The 17098-nt window shown below is 44.4% G+C and overlaps 1 protein-coding gene across 1 annotated transcript; it reads left to right on the top strand.

Moving 5' to 3' along the window:
* Window positions 1–3187: 3187 nt before the first annotated feature.
* LOC130681953 (rhox homeobox family member 2B-like) lies at window positions 3188–8453 on the top strand. Its single transcript, XM_057495838.1, has 4 exons — window positions 3188–3607; window positions 3770–4058; window positions 5077–5122; window positions 7982–8453. The coding sequence occupies exons 1-4, from the start codon at window positions 3307–3309 to the stop codon at window positions 8252–8254; spliced, it is 909 nt and encodes a 302-aa protein (XP_057351821.1). The 5' UTR covers window positions 3188–3306; the 3' UTR covers window positions 8255–8453.
* The last annotated feature ends 8645 nt before the right edge of the window (window positions 8454–17098 follow it).

Raw genomic sequence — 17098 nt, forward strand, 5'->3', positions numbered from 1 at the left:
TAACATGCATGCACCAGCAGGCCCCACCTACTGCAACTGGCAGTGAAAAAGCGAGTAGCCCGTGACTAACATGTAGTACGCGTGCTTTGAACCTGAGACCCACACACTGTCACTGCGCCCAGACACCCCTAGAGCACCTGACTGGGCTGCTGGCTACACCTGTGGACCCCAGCCTGGGGTTGCCATGGATCCCCACGCAGAGTCTGCAGAGAGGCACGGCTACATGAAGATAGTCTCTGCCCTGGTGCAGCAGGGATGAAAATGACTACCCGGGAGTCAATGAGTACTGGGGAGAATTAGCTGTATGGTCAGTGCCTGGATGGTGACAGGTGCTTCAGCCAACAATAGGAAATAAACTTTCCGTGGGACAGCGGAGCATTTGTCTATTTGCCTTTCCCCCTTTCCAGATGCAAAACCTCCTGTGATCTCGTTGATTGCATCAGAAGACGAGGAGGAAATACAGTGCAAACCTAAGGAAGGAGCAGGAGCACCAGCAAAGGGCCATGTTGGCGTGGGAGCTGCTAGCCCCGTGGATGGAGTGTTCTGGGAGGACGGTGGGCTGGAGCCCAGGCAGCCTGGGGACAGGCAGCAGACCCTCTACCGTCCCACTTTCATGTGTTGCAGCGACAGGAGTGGGAGAGCGTTTTACAACGAATTCCCTACTTGGCCATGCTGGCTTGGTAAGCAGCATGCTCAGGCACGCTCACTTTCCAGGGAGCACTGGCTGGACCCAGGCTTCTTTCTCTCTCTCGGAGCCTCTTCCCTCCCTTCCTAAGCCAAAGGCCAGTTGGGGGTCCCAAGGCAACTGGGAGACCTCCTGCCCTTGGGCACCAAGGTAATTATTTTCATGTGTCATTAAAATGAATGAAGCAGGGACACTTCAGCAGAAGCCAGGTTTTTGAATACAGTGGTTGATTGGAGCCAGGGTCATGATCAAGGTGAGAAGAGTAAGGCATGGCTGGTTGTGCAAGTGGCGGGTCAGATCCTATCTTCAAGTTTTTGTTAACGCGTTCATAATAATAATTTGGATTTTTAAAAGTCGTGCAAAAAGCGTCATTTATCCAGAATCCTGAGTTTTTGGTGCCCCTTAAATTTAGTGTGGAGAGAAGACCATCTGGGTACTACAGAGTAATATACAAGGGGAGAGGTATTGTGGGTTGAGTATTTAAAAGCGATCATGTAGTATGGATGAACGTTGAAATCACAATGTTGTCTGTGAAACCTTCGTAAGACTGTCTATCAATGATACCTTAATTTAAAAAAATAAAAAATGAATAAATGAAAGCAACCATGAACTGACTATGGTGTATTTAATTTCATCTACAACTTCATATGCTGAATGTTTGTGGTTTTCTCCGCTCAGAAAGGAGCTTGCAAGATGCATGCATGTGACTGAAGCCAGCAGGCAGGTCAGTATAAATGAAAATAATATTGAACAAAAAACAATTAGCCATGTTTGGAAAATAAGTTTTGAACCTTAGCTCTTCGTGGGTGGAAAATGGGATATGTAAAACCCAGCTTGTAGGAATTTCCCACTACCAGAGAATGTGATTTTCTAAAGAAAAAAATACTTCTGGTCCTTGTATATAAGTAAGTGTATGTATATATATGGATATTATATGTAAGTAAAGTATAAATATATTCTATGTAATATAAGTAAATATATGTGTATGTATATGCATGCATATATACATTAGGGAGGACTTCTGTGTGGAGACTGTCTACAAGATGGGAATAATAGCAATACCTATGTCATAGAACTGATGAGAAGAGTAAATGACATGACATACGTTAAGTACCTAGCACCATGTCTAGCTACAGAGGAAGTCCTCAGAAATATTACTCCATAATATATATCTTAGCGCCACCGCATACCCTGAGGCATATGTGGCGTAATGGAAAGAAGCTCGCTTAAGGAGTCACATATTCTGGTTCTTTTAGCGATTCACTCTGCTTGCCCAGTTCTGATCTCCAATTTCTAACCAGTGAGGACCAGGACGTCACGAGTGTCCAGGACAGGAGGCCCCATGGTAATGAAGCAGGCCTCACTTGACCTAATTGCACTTGTTGGCACATTTCTGCAGCTGTTTTTAATGATAGGTGGGCATCTTGGGAGACTATTAAGAAACATTATGTCTCAGGGACAAGCTCACTGGAGCCTGGAGAAAAGGGAATTTTGTGAGACTAATGTCTCTTGTGGTCAAGAAATACTTTTCTCAGGTTCAGCAGTTCTTTCTATCTCTTTTCTTTCTTTGTCTTCTGTTAAATGAAGTAAATTTTATATTTAGTACTTTTTATTTTTTAGAAGCATATGCGGTATGATTCCAGTCTTACTAGATTCTCTCTCTGTGTACACTCATCCATTCACCCTTTCTTCTCTATACTTGTGTGCGTAGGGATGTCTGTGAGAATATCAACCAGCATTGAATATCACCGATATCAGCCCTGATTATTTCATCTTTGTGAGATGTGAGTGGATTTGTTCTTTCTGTTTGGGACTTGTACGAATTCCTTCAATTTTCATCATGCCAATCGCCGTTTTACAACTAACATAGTATTACATAAAAGAATAAGTGGGTGTAAATAAAAAACATTTAAAAATGCATCGTGGGTAAAATTGTAACATTTCGCGGGTGTCTGGCCTGGCTTTGGTGCATTTGCATATCCTCGGGGGTGGAGAGAAGCTCACCCCACTGTCAATGGGTGACTACCTGGGCAAGTGAGGGCGTGTCTGAACCGGAGAGGTGAGGGGGAGGGGCTGGCTTGTGTGTTTGCTTCCTCCGGAGCCGGGGAGAGAGACTGCGCTGGGCTGCAGTCTGTCGGCTTGCCTGGAACTGTTGGCCGGGTTTCCGTGGCTTCGGGCGGGAGCGTGGCATCAGGTTCGGGACGCCAAGGCCCCGCTCACGAGAGCGCCCCCTATTGTCGCGGCTACAACGGCTCCGGAGCCTGGTTCGCGCAGCCGTGAAGGGGATGCTCCGCGGGGAAGCGCCGCAGTTGGTCGAGGAGCGCCGAGCCCAGGAGAGCCGCCCGCCCCCCGCCGGGCCGCCGCTCTGGCTCGCGCGTTGGCTCTCCGGCCGGGACCAGAATGGCCTCAGCCGTCAGCGTGGCGGCCACAGCGGCGCCTCCGGAAGCAGCCCAGCCGCCCGCGCCCGAGAGCCTCAGAGTGGCAGGGGTCGTGGGAGGCCTTGGGGAGGAGGCGATGGAGCAGGTGGTGGGCGCCCCCCCCCCCCCCCCGGCAGGCCCAAGCCCCAGGAAGTGTCGCAAAACATCAGAGCCCCGGTACAACTAGATACACTGTAACCGTCGATGGACGCATGCGCACCTCGGCCTGCCCCCATCCCCAGGAGTTGTTGCAAAAACCATAGCCCGTGTACAGCTAGACACATTGTAAGCCTTTCTAGGCGTCAGAAGGAAGGGGAAGGAGGTTGGCCGCCATCTTGGCGCTTTCTGTGTCCCAGGAATCTGAGGAGAGCCCAGCGCAGAATCTGCAGACGCACACAGCCTCCTCGAGTGCGCACTCAGGACATGGAGCCTCTGCCCCCGTGCCGCCGCGAATTTGCCCGCTTTCGCAGACGGGAAGCCGAGGACGACCGCGAAGAGCTGCGTGGTCGGTGCCAGACGGGACATGTACTGCAGCCAACTCCCAAGAAAGAATCCATGGGGGAGGCGGGCGGACAGGACACCCCTTAGATGCTGCCCCTCATGTCCTCCTTCCCACAGCCTGGGCCCCAGCGCCCTGATCTTCACCTTTGGCTTTCTTCCTTTGCAGAAGCGAGGCCTGCGGAAGGCGGAGAGCAAGAAGGCGGCGGCGGCGACCATGGCGGCCAAGCCCCTGGCCTGGTGGAGGTGCGAAACCTCGAGGCCGTTGGCACTGGCAGCCGTGAAGCTAGAGAGCCTGGAGAGGCGGGGCAGGAGGAGCAGCCCGCGCAGGCCGCCATCGGGGATCCAGAGCCCAGAGAAGAGCCGCAGCGGGCCCAGCGTCACCCCTGCACGTACTCCCAACTGCTGCTAATGGAGTACGTTTTCCAGCACACTGGCTATCCCAGCACGGCCCTGCGGTAAGCGACAGCCCCGCTTGGCGCGAATTTACCCCCGGGCTTGTGGGCTGCCCCAGGGGCCCGTTTGGTTCCCACATGCCTCCGCCCCTTTCGAGCTAAAAGCCACCTGGAGGACTGCTGGGGTCCCCTCCTGTACACCTGGGTCCTAGGGTGGGGGTCAGGGCCCTGCCTTTCGGGAATCAAGGGAAATAGTTGTGCACAGGATTGAGGTAAACCAAGCCGCGCTCCTCTGTTGTGCTAGAATCGCGGCAGGGGCAAATCAGGGCAGGGTCCCTACCTTTCTTTCACATTTTGATAAATCAGTTCACTGTGGGTCGTTTCGGTATTGACTTTTACATTTGTAAACGCTGCGCTGCATCTGAAAAGCGTTTATCATGATTTAGTAATTTCTCTGCATTCCATAACGTTCGCTCTTGAGGTAAAACTGTCCCTAAAGGAAGCTTCAGCCTGGATAGTACAGAACAGTGTAGTGCAGAGGATGGGGGCAGCGGCTCACAGAAAAATGGAAGCTAAGCAGAACCAGAGAGTGAACTGCAGAGAGTTTGTGCCGTCCATTCACGTCTACCAGGGATGTACTTCAGCCTCCTTGGCCCTGATAGACACACAGATACAGAGGGTTACGTCGAGCGAGTGAGCGATCAAGGTGTTTCAAGGCTCTAATTTAATCCATAGAAAGGGGTAAGATCAGTAATTGAGAAGTGGGGCGATATTTCCTCAGGCCGAGGGTTTTACTCATGTTGAAGTTCGTACCATTAAAATAAACTGTGAATGAGATTTTCATGTGGTCTTGGACCGTGCCTCCTTTTCCTGGGACACTTGGCTTTTCTTAACTGCTTTGTGTTGACTTAATTTCACTGTAAATCTTGACATGGTGTGAGTTTTCCTACTGCAGAAATTGGTCCATAAAATAAATCACTGACATTTCCCTGAAAAGGAAAAAGTATTAATGAGATCGCATCCTATACTTAAATTCATCCACTAGTCCAAACGCTGAACACTTGTGATTTTGTCCCCTCAGACAGGAACTTGCAGGAATCGTGGATGTGTCTGAAGCCACAGTGCAGGTGAGTGCACCCGAAAAAGCAGTTAGTCAGGGCAGCAATTCTAAAACCTGCTGCGGGGCTTGGACACCCTTGTCCTACGCTTTCTGACATTCCTGTGTTTCTGTTGCCTTCTTCCTATTTAGGAAATAAGTTTTGAACTTTGGGGATTTGGTGGGTGCCAAACAGGACAGATGAACGGCAGCATTTGGAAATTTCCCATTACCAGGGGAACCTGGTTTCCTAAAGGAAAAACAAATTGCCATAATATACCATTCCTTGTATACAGGAATATGTATATACGAATGTACTTCATCCTCTTTGGCCCTGATAGATACATAAACAGAAGGTTCCAACGAGCGAGCAATCAAAGTATTTTAAGGCTCTAATTTAATCCATAAAATGGGTAAGAGCAGTAACTGAGAGGTGGCGGCGAGATTCCCTCAGGCTGAGAGTTTGTCATTTTGAAGTTAAAAGAAACTGTGAATGAGAATTTCACGTGGTCTTGGATCCGTGCATCCTTTACCTGGTAGACACACACTCACACACGCACAGACACACACACACAGGTAGATATATTGAGTGCAGTGAAGGAAGCAGGCAGCAGATCTGGTGGCAGGCAGGGGGCCAGGAAAGCAGCCCAACAAAGCAGGCCGCTGGGTGCTGGCAGCCTAAGGCCGGGGGCTGGGCTCCCAGGCGGGTCAGGCCAGGACTAGGGAGGCCCAGGCCTCTGCTTCCTCAAGCAGGCGAAGCAAGCTCAGAGGAAGAGCAACCCTGACGTCCCGGCGAGTCGGTTCCCCTCCCTGGAGGCAAAGTGCTCGGTCAGTGGGGGTCTGGAAGAAAGGGGACACGGCAGAAACAAATAAGGAGAGCGACCTGAGGTTTCCATCCATTTCCAAACTCTACTGCCCGAACTTCCCTAGGACGTGGTCCCTAGTTTTATTGAAATATAGTTGACATACAGCACTGTATAAGGTTAAGGTGCACAGCAATAGGACTTGACTTATACATGTTGTGAAATGATTACCACCGTAAGTGTAGTTAACATCTACCATAAGGCTACAAAGAAAGAAAGAAAAATTGTGTTTCAAGGCTACGGAGAAAGAAAGAAAAAGTGTGTTTTGCATGTGATGAGAACTCTTAGGATTTCTTCTCTTGGCTTCCCTGTGTGCCATACAGCAGTGTGAACTACAGGCATCATGTTGTACATTACCTTCTCCAGGACTCACTTAACACTGTAAAGGGTAGCTTGTGTCTTTTGGAAGAGGACCGCCCTACTCCAAATGCCCCCTCCCGCAGCCCTGCCTCTGGTAACTGCAAATCTTCATCTCCTGTTCTAGGATTTTGTTTTTCCTTTCCTCTGTTTGTAAGGTCCCACGTATGAGCGAGCTCAGACAGTATTTGCCCCGACGGTATTTTAATGGCGGCTGCCCCACACTCTACTTTGCACATACAGCAGGAGCTGTTTGAATAAGAAACCAGGATTAGTAATATGGAACCAGTAGTGGCCTGTACCTCAGTCGCCTGCTCTGCGTTTTGGTTATGTTTATGCAGATTTGACCACTAGTACACCTGGGCTCCCCCAGACGAGCTCCTTGGCCCTGGCTGTTGCAGACTGCCTGTTCATGCAGCAGAAGGACCCACATGCTGAGATGGCAGAGCGAATCTGAGGGCACAGATGGGGGAGGGGGGGCCCTCTGTCTCCTGACAATGGCGCAGACCAGGAACTCCCAGAAATGTGAGATCCAACATAGTTCCCTAACTCAGATGCTGAGGGGACAGTGGAGTGCGAAGGGCAGGCTTTATTTGTGGCTGTTAATTGTTGGCAGATATTGGGGAGGAGCCCTTCTGTGACCCACACAGTTGCTGGCTACCTGCCTGAAAGGTCAGCGCCACGTCCTTGCCCTCAGAATGAGGGAGGGCATGGGGATCTCCTGGGGGAGGAGCAGGGCCTGGGGACCCCACCGTGCTGGGCAACAGAGGCTATGGCCCTGCATCCTGGACCTGCAGCCAGAGCAGAGAGAGCCAACCCAGGCCTGGGCCCAGAAAGGTCTGCAGGGTGGAACAGGGTGGAGCGTGCAGAACTGACGGCCCTGACCGCGGTGTGCCTCCTTCCCCCCAGACGCTGGGCTGGGCAAGGGTTTAAGAGGTTTGCTGAGGTTGGTCGCACTTAGCGTAAGCACCCGTTACCCCCGACTTCTGCAAGGCGAAGGCAGTGTCCAGGCTTCAGGTGGACACTGTGTCCCAGCAAGACAAGCCACAAACTCCCTGGGCCCCCGTGACCCAGCCTCCCTGCGGTACCATCGTTTTCACTCTGGAGAGGTTTCAGAGGGTGGATGGGCCTTCCTTCATCCTTGGCGGAAAGCTTCTGTTGAAAGATTCAACGGGCTCATCCTTTTGGCTCTTTAGTGGACCCTGAACACAGCCTTCTCCAAATGGGTGCTGTTCCCCTCAGTATGACTTGAAAGGCACCCACTTGTTCCCCCACAAGCAGGGTGCCACTGGTCTAGTGAGTACGGGTCAGTGGCAGCTGGACAGCTGAGGGCAGTTGTCAGGGCACAGCCATCCCAGGGGTAGTTGCAGTCCCGGCAGGGGCAGAGTGCAGTTCCTCAGCTTCTAAGCGTGGGGAAGTGACATGGCAGTCGGGAGGAGAGGGTCGAAGCAGAAAGCCAAGCCCCAGCCTGGCACACAGTGGGCGGTCACTGGGGTGCGCTGAAGGGAGGCCACAGTGGCCACTTTCCTGCAGTCTTAGCAGGAAGGGAAAAGCTTGTCCGGATGCGGTTTAAATGTCACGGGCCTGGAGCACTGCCTGCTGTGTGTTTACGTGGAGCACATTAAATGCTCAGTGTACTCAACCAATTCCTTTCTTCTCTGCGATTGAAGGTTTGGTTCAGGAGGAGGAGGGCCATTTGGAGAAGACAACAGAGGCCATTAAGGTTTAGATTGCCGCAGCCCGTGCTGCTCGGCCGCACCGTGGTCTTAACCTTGTTCGGACTGTGCGATGCCTCCATTCTTCAAGAGCTGGATGTCATATGGGTTCTTCCGGAGCCAGGACCACCGGGGCAGCCTCTGCTGAACCTGCGGGACTTTCCTCCTCTTGTCTTGCCTGTTCTGCCCTGGTTGCTCCCACGTAGGCTTCCCCGTGCCTGGCCTTAGGGGGCAAGGCCTGGTGCCTTACCATCTGTGTTCTTTTTGAAGTCCCCATTTTCTCAGGAATGATCTGTGTGGCACTGCGTGCTTTTGAGCCACATTCGCACTCATATCTCACCATCAAGCATCATTCCCCAAATGCCCGCTGAAGTTTCAGCAGCCCAAAGTTCTTGCCCCTCTGTTTTAGGGCATGTTTTTGTATTTTCAATAAAGTTGTGAATTCTGTTTTCTGTGTCCTGTTCAGTTAATAAATCTGAGGAAATGCCTCCTTTCCTGTAGTCAGATTCCCGACTCACCCTCAGGAGGCCGTGCACATCTCAGAAATTTCCCAACGGACCCACCTCCTTCCCCAACACCCATGTGCCCCCACCCTGCACCACTGGGCCCACAGAGATGTGCAAGATGGGGTGGCATGAGTCATCTGAGCCTCACTTTCCTGGACGCATATAGGGGGACCATCACTATGACTAGTGGTGCTTGCTAAAATAAAAACAATCTGCCCAGAATTCTTATGGCATCAGAATGAAGTCTGGAAAGACATTTTATTAACTTGAATTTACACACATAAGGGGTGATTTACATCGCTGCGATTTGTGTGAAGAGGTTCCACTTGTTTGTCTTTTACAAAAAAAAAGTTTGTCATGAAAATACTCAAATACACTAAACAATGGCCAGAGAACTCTAACAGACCCCCATAAAAACCATCACCGAGCTTCATCGTTCACCAGGATTTGACCAAACTTGCTTCATCCACCTTCTTTCCTCCCTCCCATCCTTCCTTCTTTCCTGCGTTCCTCCTCTCTTCCTCGCTCCACCTCCTCTTCTTGCTGTGATAAGTGAAACTCCAGACATATGGGTCCTTTCATCTCTACATCTTTATCTGTGTGCACTTTTGAAAAAACAGAGACCTTTGCCTGCATAACCAGTGCTGTCCGGGCACTTGAATGGGAACAATGAGCCCTTGGTAATATCATCACCTAGTCCCCCAGATGTAGATTTCCGTGACTGCCTCAAACATGACTTTTTCCACTTGGGGTTTTTAGAACTTAAGCTTTGTTGTGTCTACACTGATAAGTAAGAGGAGAGCTCATGGAGGCATTTGCACGGCTAATGCTACATTGGAAAGGGGGAAGGAAATTAAAGACAACCCCTGGATAGCTATTACTGGTGCTGCATGTATGTGGCCATAAAAGTGATTCTGTTTTGTTGTTCACTGCCCTATCTTAGGACACCATGGACTCTTGAGGTTGGTTCCAGGAAGATGAATCATTTGCACACTAAATCCCAATCTACAATTACATGACGAACATTATGTTTAGTAGGCTCCCCCCTTCACCAAGTCCCCCCCCACACCCCATTACAGTCACTGTCCATCAGCATAGTAAGATGCTGTAGAATCACTACTCGTCTTCTCTGTGTTGCACAGCCCTCCCCATGCCCCCCCCAACATTATACATGCTAATCGTAATGCCCCCTTTCTTTTTCCCTGCCCTTATCCCTCCCTTCCCACCCATCCTCCCCAGCCCCTTTCCCTTTGGTAACTGTTAGTCCATTATTGGGTTCTGTGATCCTGCTACTGTTTTGTTCCTTCAGTTTTTGCTTTCTTGTTATACTCCACAGTTGAGTGAAATCATTAGGTACTTGTCTTTCTCTGCAGGGCTTATTTCACTGAGCATAATACCCTCTAGCTCCATCCATGTTGTTACTCTGTAAAATTGTAAAAACTGCATTTTAAGCTCTCTTATGGCTTGGAAGCAAGTCATAACATTAGGTAGCCTGAACTAGGATGGTGGCTAGAGGAAGGAAGGGTTTTGTTTTGTACAGTTTCAAGAGCCAGGTGGGAGGCATCATGAATAGGGCTTTGGATTCATTGAAAAAGGGAAGGGCAGACAAAGAGGATGTCAATCAAGAATGATGACTAAGTTCCAGTTTTTCACCTACCAATTTATAATTATGAAGATCAGTATAAAGATCATGAATATACAGATAATAACTCCAATGGTCAGCACAAACACTAGGACTGCATCACTTTCTGGTCGGCTTGATCCTCTCATCTGCAACTCTAGAGAAAAAAACACACACCTGATGATTATTACTACTGGAAAAAAAAAGAAATGGAAATCTGAATTGAAAGTTTATATCTGATAAACAACTCTAGAAAAATACAGAAAAAAATAATAAGTTTATTGAATAAATTTTGTATTGTCCAAACTCTAAAACTTACCGTAACCTACTAATTCATTGATGTGAGAATGAGAATATTTCTAATAACTACATGAGCGTTATACCCTGGTATGTCCCTCTGAGGGCTCATCTGCTATCACAATGCATCACAAACTAAAATCATGCTTAAGAAGGCATGTCTCTATCTAGACAACTAAATATAAGTCTTAGTTTTAGTTTTCATTTCATGAGAGATGTTTTTGTTTTTGTTTTTGTTTTTGCTTATTCTCCCAGGGTGGCAGTCAAGGCCTTCTGGGGGACAAAAGCCTCAACAACTGAGATACAATCCGAGCCGAATTTAGTGAAATACAAAGATACCACTTCTCTTGACCAGTCACCCACAGAAATACCTGGACGTGAAGATGGTGCTTTGGGTGAATGGAATGAATGATGTACAGATGATATGTAACAAAACAAAAGAAATTAGAGCGTGTCAGATGCATTATTATAAAAATAAAATATATAGTGCAATAGTTTAATAATATTGTACATGATTTACCATAGTCTGAACGTAGTGCAATATGAGAAGGGGCTGTTTAGGTTCAGTGCATTTTTCTGGTGGTAATTATCAAGAATTATTTTTAATTCTCAACATTTACTATTTCAGATAATCACTTGGTAGCATTTATCTAGAGACACACACACACACACACACACACACACACACACACACACACACACAGACGGAGTCTCATAGAAACAATTTGATCAGTTCTAAGGTGATTTTCCTGTTCTGTCCCAAGCAAGAAAAATGTGCCTTACATATCAGACTTCATCCCAACTGAGAGCACTGGATTGAACTTGCTAGAGCACTCATACTTTAGAATCTCTGCAGGGCATGTAACACAAAGCAGCACTTGTAAGAGATGAAGTAATAATAACAACTATAATAACCAGCAGTTAGTCAGTGACTATCGTGTGCCAAGCATTGCTCAAAGCATTTCACATGTATTAGGCAATTTCATTATGATTGTATATAGGCTGTATATAGAGAACAACTGGGGAAGAGCTTGGAGATGGCTGAATAAATGACATGAATTTAACATGCCCTTCATTTCTCACAGAAAAACAGTCAAAGACTTTTGAGTGGCTATTGGTACGTACCTTCACTGTGCTTGGAATGCAGGCGATAACATCTCAAAACTTAGGTACTCATTTCTGAATATTGTCACTGCCTTTTTGTGCTGTGTCATTATGTGATAGAGTTATGGGCAATTATCAATCAAGATAGCAAAGCATCAGATCATTTGGTTTAGCAGATTCATCAGAAATTAATTTTGAGAGGTTATAATAGTGGCACAAAATACATTTAACTGTTTAGACAAACTCTAGGCCAACTTTATTGCTTTCATTATGGAATTCATCTGATGATAGCATTAACTTTGCACATTTGTGAAAACATCGTAAATGGGCATTTATGGCATACCTCTCTCTAGTAGCCTAGAAATCGGCTGCCCAGAGTTACCCATGCTTTCTGTTTTAAGCATTTGTATTTGAAAGAAACCATGAAGAATTGGCTAGAAAACTATTTTGTTATCTGCTGTGGGAACTCCACTAGAGACTTGAAGTGAAAAGAAATTGTTTTAATAAAATCTTCCAAAAGAATAGTTTTTTTGTGACACCTCTCCTCCCCCTCAGACAAGTATGAAAACAAAAATCATCCTTCCACATATTATTTCTGATTAAGTATGGTCATGCAAGTTTAGCAAAAGTGTTAAACATTCTCAAATAGTAATTATCATCCATCCTTCTTTTCAAAATCATGAACAGCAGGGATGTCCACTGTACTTCAGTGACCACTGATGTTCAGTCAGGTTAACAGGTTTAGTTGTCAGCGCAGTTCACTGAATATTTCCGGTTGTCTACTTTCCAGGCATGTGGTAGGACCATGAGTTGTAAGCCAAAATTCCAAGTGTCACTTTCAGGCTAGCCCACCTCACTGTGGAAACATGCAGAGCTTACCTTGTCTCTGCTAGAGCATCCAGAAATGCTTAGACGGTGACTGCTCTAACCTTGGATCCCAGAGCGAGAACTACATGGAACAGGATCTCCAGTCAACCAACAGTGGATATGTAGCATGAGAGAGAAGGAAACCTTGTTATTTTCAGCCTCTGAGGCTTAGAGGTTGATACAGCAGCCTTCTTAAGGCTATCCTGATTGGCACATGAATGTTTTCTGAAGAATAAGTTTTCATGGCCAAATGAGTTGAAGGCTTCTTCAGTATAGGGCTCCCCATCAGTGTGATATACACACTGTGACTCTTCAAGAAGGTAATATAGGTGCAATATTTCCCAAATGTATGGGTGGTCTTTGGAACAAAATGGAAAGTGTGCATGAATGTTAATATTACACCAACTCAGAAATATACTTCAGAGCAGGACTAACTGATTGGTCTGTTTTTGAGGAGTCAGGGCTGAGTGAGCCAGGCTTTCATAATGTATAACACACAGCAAATCAGCAATGCATCTTGACAATAGTAGCATTTTCCCTCTTAGATCTGTGGGTGTTACTTAGACCTTTTACTGGTCCAGACCCATCTTGATGGCCTTTCTCGAAATCATACTACTCCCAAGACCAGGGGCTCCTCTCTTAAGTATGGTGACCACACTGCTTTAGGTTAAAATAATCAACAAGCCTTATATTGAAGTAGATTATACTATGCTCCAGAGTTCGATGAAATTACTCCAAGTCTCATGAAGACCCTCTGTCATTTGCCACTTGGTTATAGTCTCTGTGGGGGACCTTGAGGTCTCCATTGCACACCACCAAAGATTCATAGGGTCAGTCGCTTCCCTCTACAGGTAGACTAGGCCAGAGGCCTCTTCCAGTTTGTATCTACTCTTAAATTCCAGGCATCTGTTACTTTTCCTGATCACCAAAATATCTACAGGGAAAGCCTTGGAGTTTGCATCTGGATCCAGGAAGTAAATAAAACCAAGCAATTATGTGTCAGCAAGAGGCCTTCCTGTTAGTCCCCAAGGCACTGGTCCCTGCATATGCAACAGCAGGATTTTGTGAAGTGTTCACACAACACCCTACTAATCAAAAGAATTCTTCAATCATCCTTTCAGTCAACAAACATTCCTTGAGCTATTCCTGTGATCCAGGTACTATACTAGACACTAGGAATACAGTTTGTGCAAAAAATCAAAAAAGATAATATTCCTCTTCTTTTGGAGTATGTCATTTACTCAAGACACAGAAATTACAATTAACCACAACCAGCTTGAATATATTGAGGGTTCTGTGAAACTGTAGCAGGGAATGACATTTAAGGAGTCTTAAAGCCCGAATAGGTGTTACTACCCTGGTTAACAGGGAGGAGGGCCTAGGTAGAAGGAGGTGCAGTTGTGAAGATTCTGAGTCAGAAAGGAACATGACACATTCCGAGAGAAGGCTAGCTGGGCTGAAGTGTAAGGAAATGAGAAAAGAGTGGTGGTAGATGAGGCTGAAATTGTACGCAGGAACATGTGAGATGTGTGTGTGTGTGTGTGTGTGTGTGTGTGTGTGTGTGTGTGTGTGTGTGTGTGTGCACATATACGTATAAAATAGGTAACTGACCTGAGAATACATATCAAAGGATTCAGTGTTGAAATTCATACTCCTGATTTCTTGTCTACACCATATTTGTCCATGCCTTCCTGGAGTTCATTTATTATTGGCTTTTTTACAGACGACGATTGTTGATCCTTACGTAGTTGAGGTAGTCTATACTTTAATCTGGGTTTCCTTGAGTCCTACTGAAATGTAAGATCTCATTAATTAGACTTTAATTCTCTTCCGTAACAGTTCCTAATTCACTCTCATATTACACAGCTAAGACTTAGACACAGGAGCTTCAGAGTTCCTAGCAGTGACCAGGATTGTGGGCATAACTGGGCCAGCAGCAAGTGATAAGGTGGGTGGTAAACATAGTGGGCCATAGTTTTCTACAATCTAGACTTGACATGAAATGAAGCAGGTAACATTACTCATTCTGTTGAAATACATTCCAATTTCCATCTATTAACATATGCATAACATTTCAATTCAAAATGGTTTTCTTTCCAGAGTGGTTCTAATATAATCTATATGCTCCCTGTGTCTGTCTTCTTGATCTCTTAAAACTGAGGTGATTTTTCTATTTCAGTTTCACTTTATTTTAAATGTACTCTCCAGTCATTTTTTTTGTTATTTTCTGGAGGACAATCCTTTAGCAATTCATAACCCGTCACTGCTGTGATCAGAAAGCTTGGAACCCATTTTATGTGGTCATTCAGGCTCTGAGGTTTGTATAATACTATTTTCTGTGGCCAAGTCATTTATCTGATGGAAAATAGTTTGTCCTTGACAGTTTTCTGATTCTTGTTGAAAATGAACTTGGATGTTGAATATCAAGGTTGTGTGGGGTTTTCTTTTTTATGATTTAAAGGAAATAAAACACAAAAAAGGAACACGTTTCTTTGAATTCATCTTCCACAGTTTGTGAAAATATCAAGTGCATTTAAATAAATGAAAGGTACTCAAGAATTAATTTTCTTGGATAGAAAAATTTTAGGATTATGCAACAATCATTTAAATCATGCTCTTACAGACATATGTACCATATATACTAGTTGTTATTTTTCTTACCTGTCTATATGTTTATAAATATATATCTTATTTGAAATCAATCCTCTAGGCTCTATAGTGGGTATTTTCCTCCCACAATGAAGGACTTTAGTATTTCTGTCTAGTGAAACTTACATGAGCAAATGTTCAAAGGTAGTAATGCAAATTGTTGCTTTATATGATGATAGCAAGATATGTCGAGAAATGCTGCCATAATTGAGAGGATTTTATGCTTACTTATAATGTCCACTGATTTCTTTTTCATTCAGACATTTTTTTTGTGTGCATGAATTATTTGTTGAGGACAATAGACGCATCACAACTTCCTTTCTGTACATTAATCGTCTCCCTTTTCTTGACAGAGTGTACAAATTACAAATAAAAATTCCCACAGTGCTTTTACCTTCCCTCCTCTCAAAATCACAATATTATTTATCTGCTAAATGCCATTGGCCACATGTAATGTGAACATCCCAAATTCTACTTCTTTGACTACTGTCGTATTTGAAACTAAACATAAAGTGCAAAGATACATTATTTAATCATATGAAAATTTTTGTAACTGAAAAACTCTTATTTGGGGATGGAATATACAAGCACTTATTGTGTGGGAATCTGACATTTTTTAAGTTTTAATAAATCAGAAAAGCAATTCCATTCCTAGTACATCTATTATTGTTTAAATCAAAAGAGGCCTAAACCCTTAAAACAGTAAACTAAATTAGTTAATAATTTGCAAAGTTTCGTATTTAAACCTTGTATATAACTTCAAAATAATTTTTCTCATCAGTTTGGTACATGAAGAGTTAAAGTTCTATAGAAGGTCAGATAAACAAAAAAAATCCTGCTAATTTTAAGGCCTATTTTGTCCTGTTTTCTATTTTCCAAAAAAATTAAGTGTATCATTTCCATCTGAGAAGAAGTCTTTATACTGAGAGTTCATTGAAATTATATGTTACAGATTGGTTCTACTTATTCCAACGTTAAGAGGGCAAACTGTTCCTAAGAATTTATTTCAACACTTTTTTTAGCAGGATAATCTAGAAGCACACAAGTATTTTATAATAACACAATACAATAAATATTGCTGGTTTTAAATCACATGTGTTTTTCTAATCATTCTGAAGTTGGGCATGAATTCTACTTGCTGTAGTGTATAATCAATTCTTCATAGCAGACTAGAACTAAAATCTTGACACAAGAAGATACTAAATGAGCTGTTAGAGGACAATTTTTAAAAGGCATTGTATCCCGAGGCAACAATATTACATCGGAGTACATCAGACTTGGAGTCCAGATTGCTGCTTCTACCACTAATTAGCTGTTTGGAGTCTGAGCAAACTACCTAAACTCTTTCAGGTCTATTTTACCCTTCTGTAAAATTTGGACAGGAGGTCCTTTCTCATTTGATTACTGTAAGGATTAAATGAGATAATGTGTGTGAAAGCATTCTGTAACTTATTTAGGGTTATAAACATGCTTAAGATATAACTTCATTCATTCTCATTTTATACTTATTTCATATAATTCTAAGATTTTTTTCTGATTTTGATTACCATAAGATAATATTTTCATAAACACTTCTATACTTACAAGCACAAAATGCATGCCTTGAATACACAGTAAGCACTTGATGTACATATGTTAAGTAAATCAATATTAACTTTGTTAAATTATTTGGATTATCATGATGACCAATTTTGAATTAAAATTTTTGCTTGAAATGCTTGGATACTTTCTGCTGGCACATTGTGAGATATAACTTAAAAGCCAAATCTTGAGCATAGAAAACACGGGTGGCCGATTAAGTACTAGACTCTTTAATGTAATCTTTTCAAAAACTATTAAAAAATAACCAATCAGCTATACCGTTCACTACCTATGCTATTTTTGGAAAATTACTTAAATTCTCTTAAGAAAAAAAAGATTTAATCAGATAGTATCTGACATCCCTTTTGGTCTTGAGTGCCCATTAGGTCATACAATGACTTTCTTTTTTAATGAGAATCCTAAAATGGTGGGTTGGGAAATTACATG

This window comes from Manis pentadactyla, chromosome X (assembly GCF_030020395.1).
Source record: "Manis pentadactyla isolate mManPen7 chromosome X, mManPen7.hap1, whole genome shotgun sequence".
Taxonomy (NCBI): Eukaryota; Metazoa; Chordata; class Mammalia; order Pholidota; family Manidae; genus Manis; species Manis pentadactyla.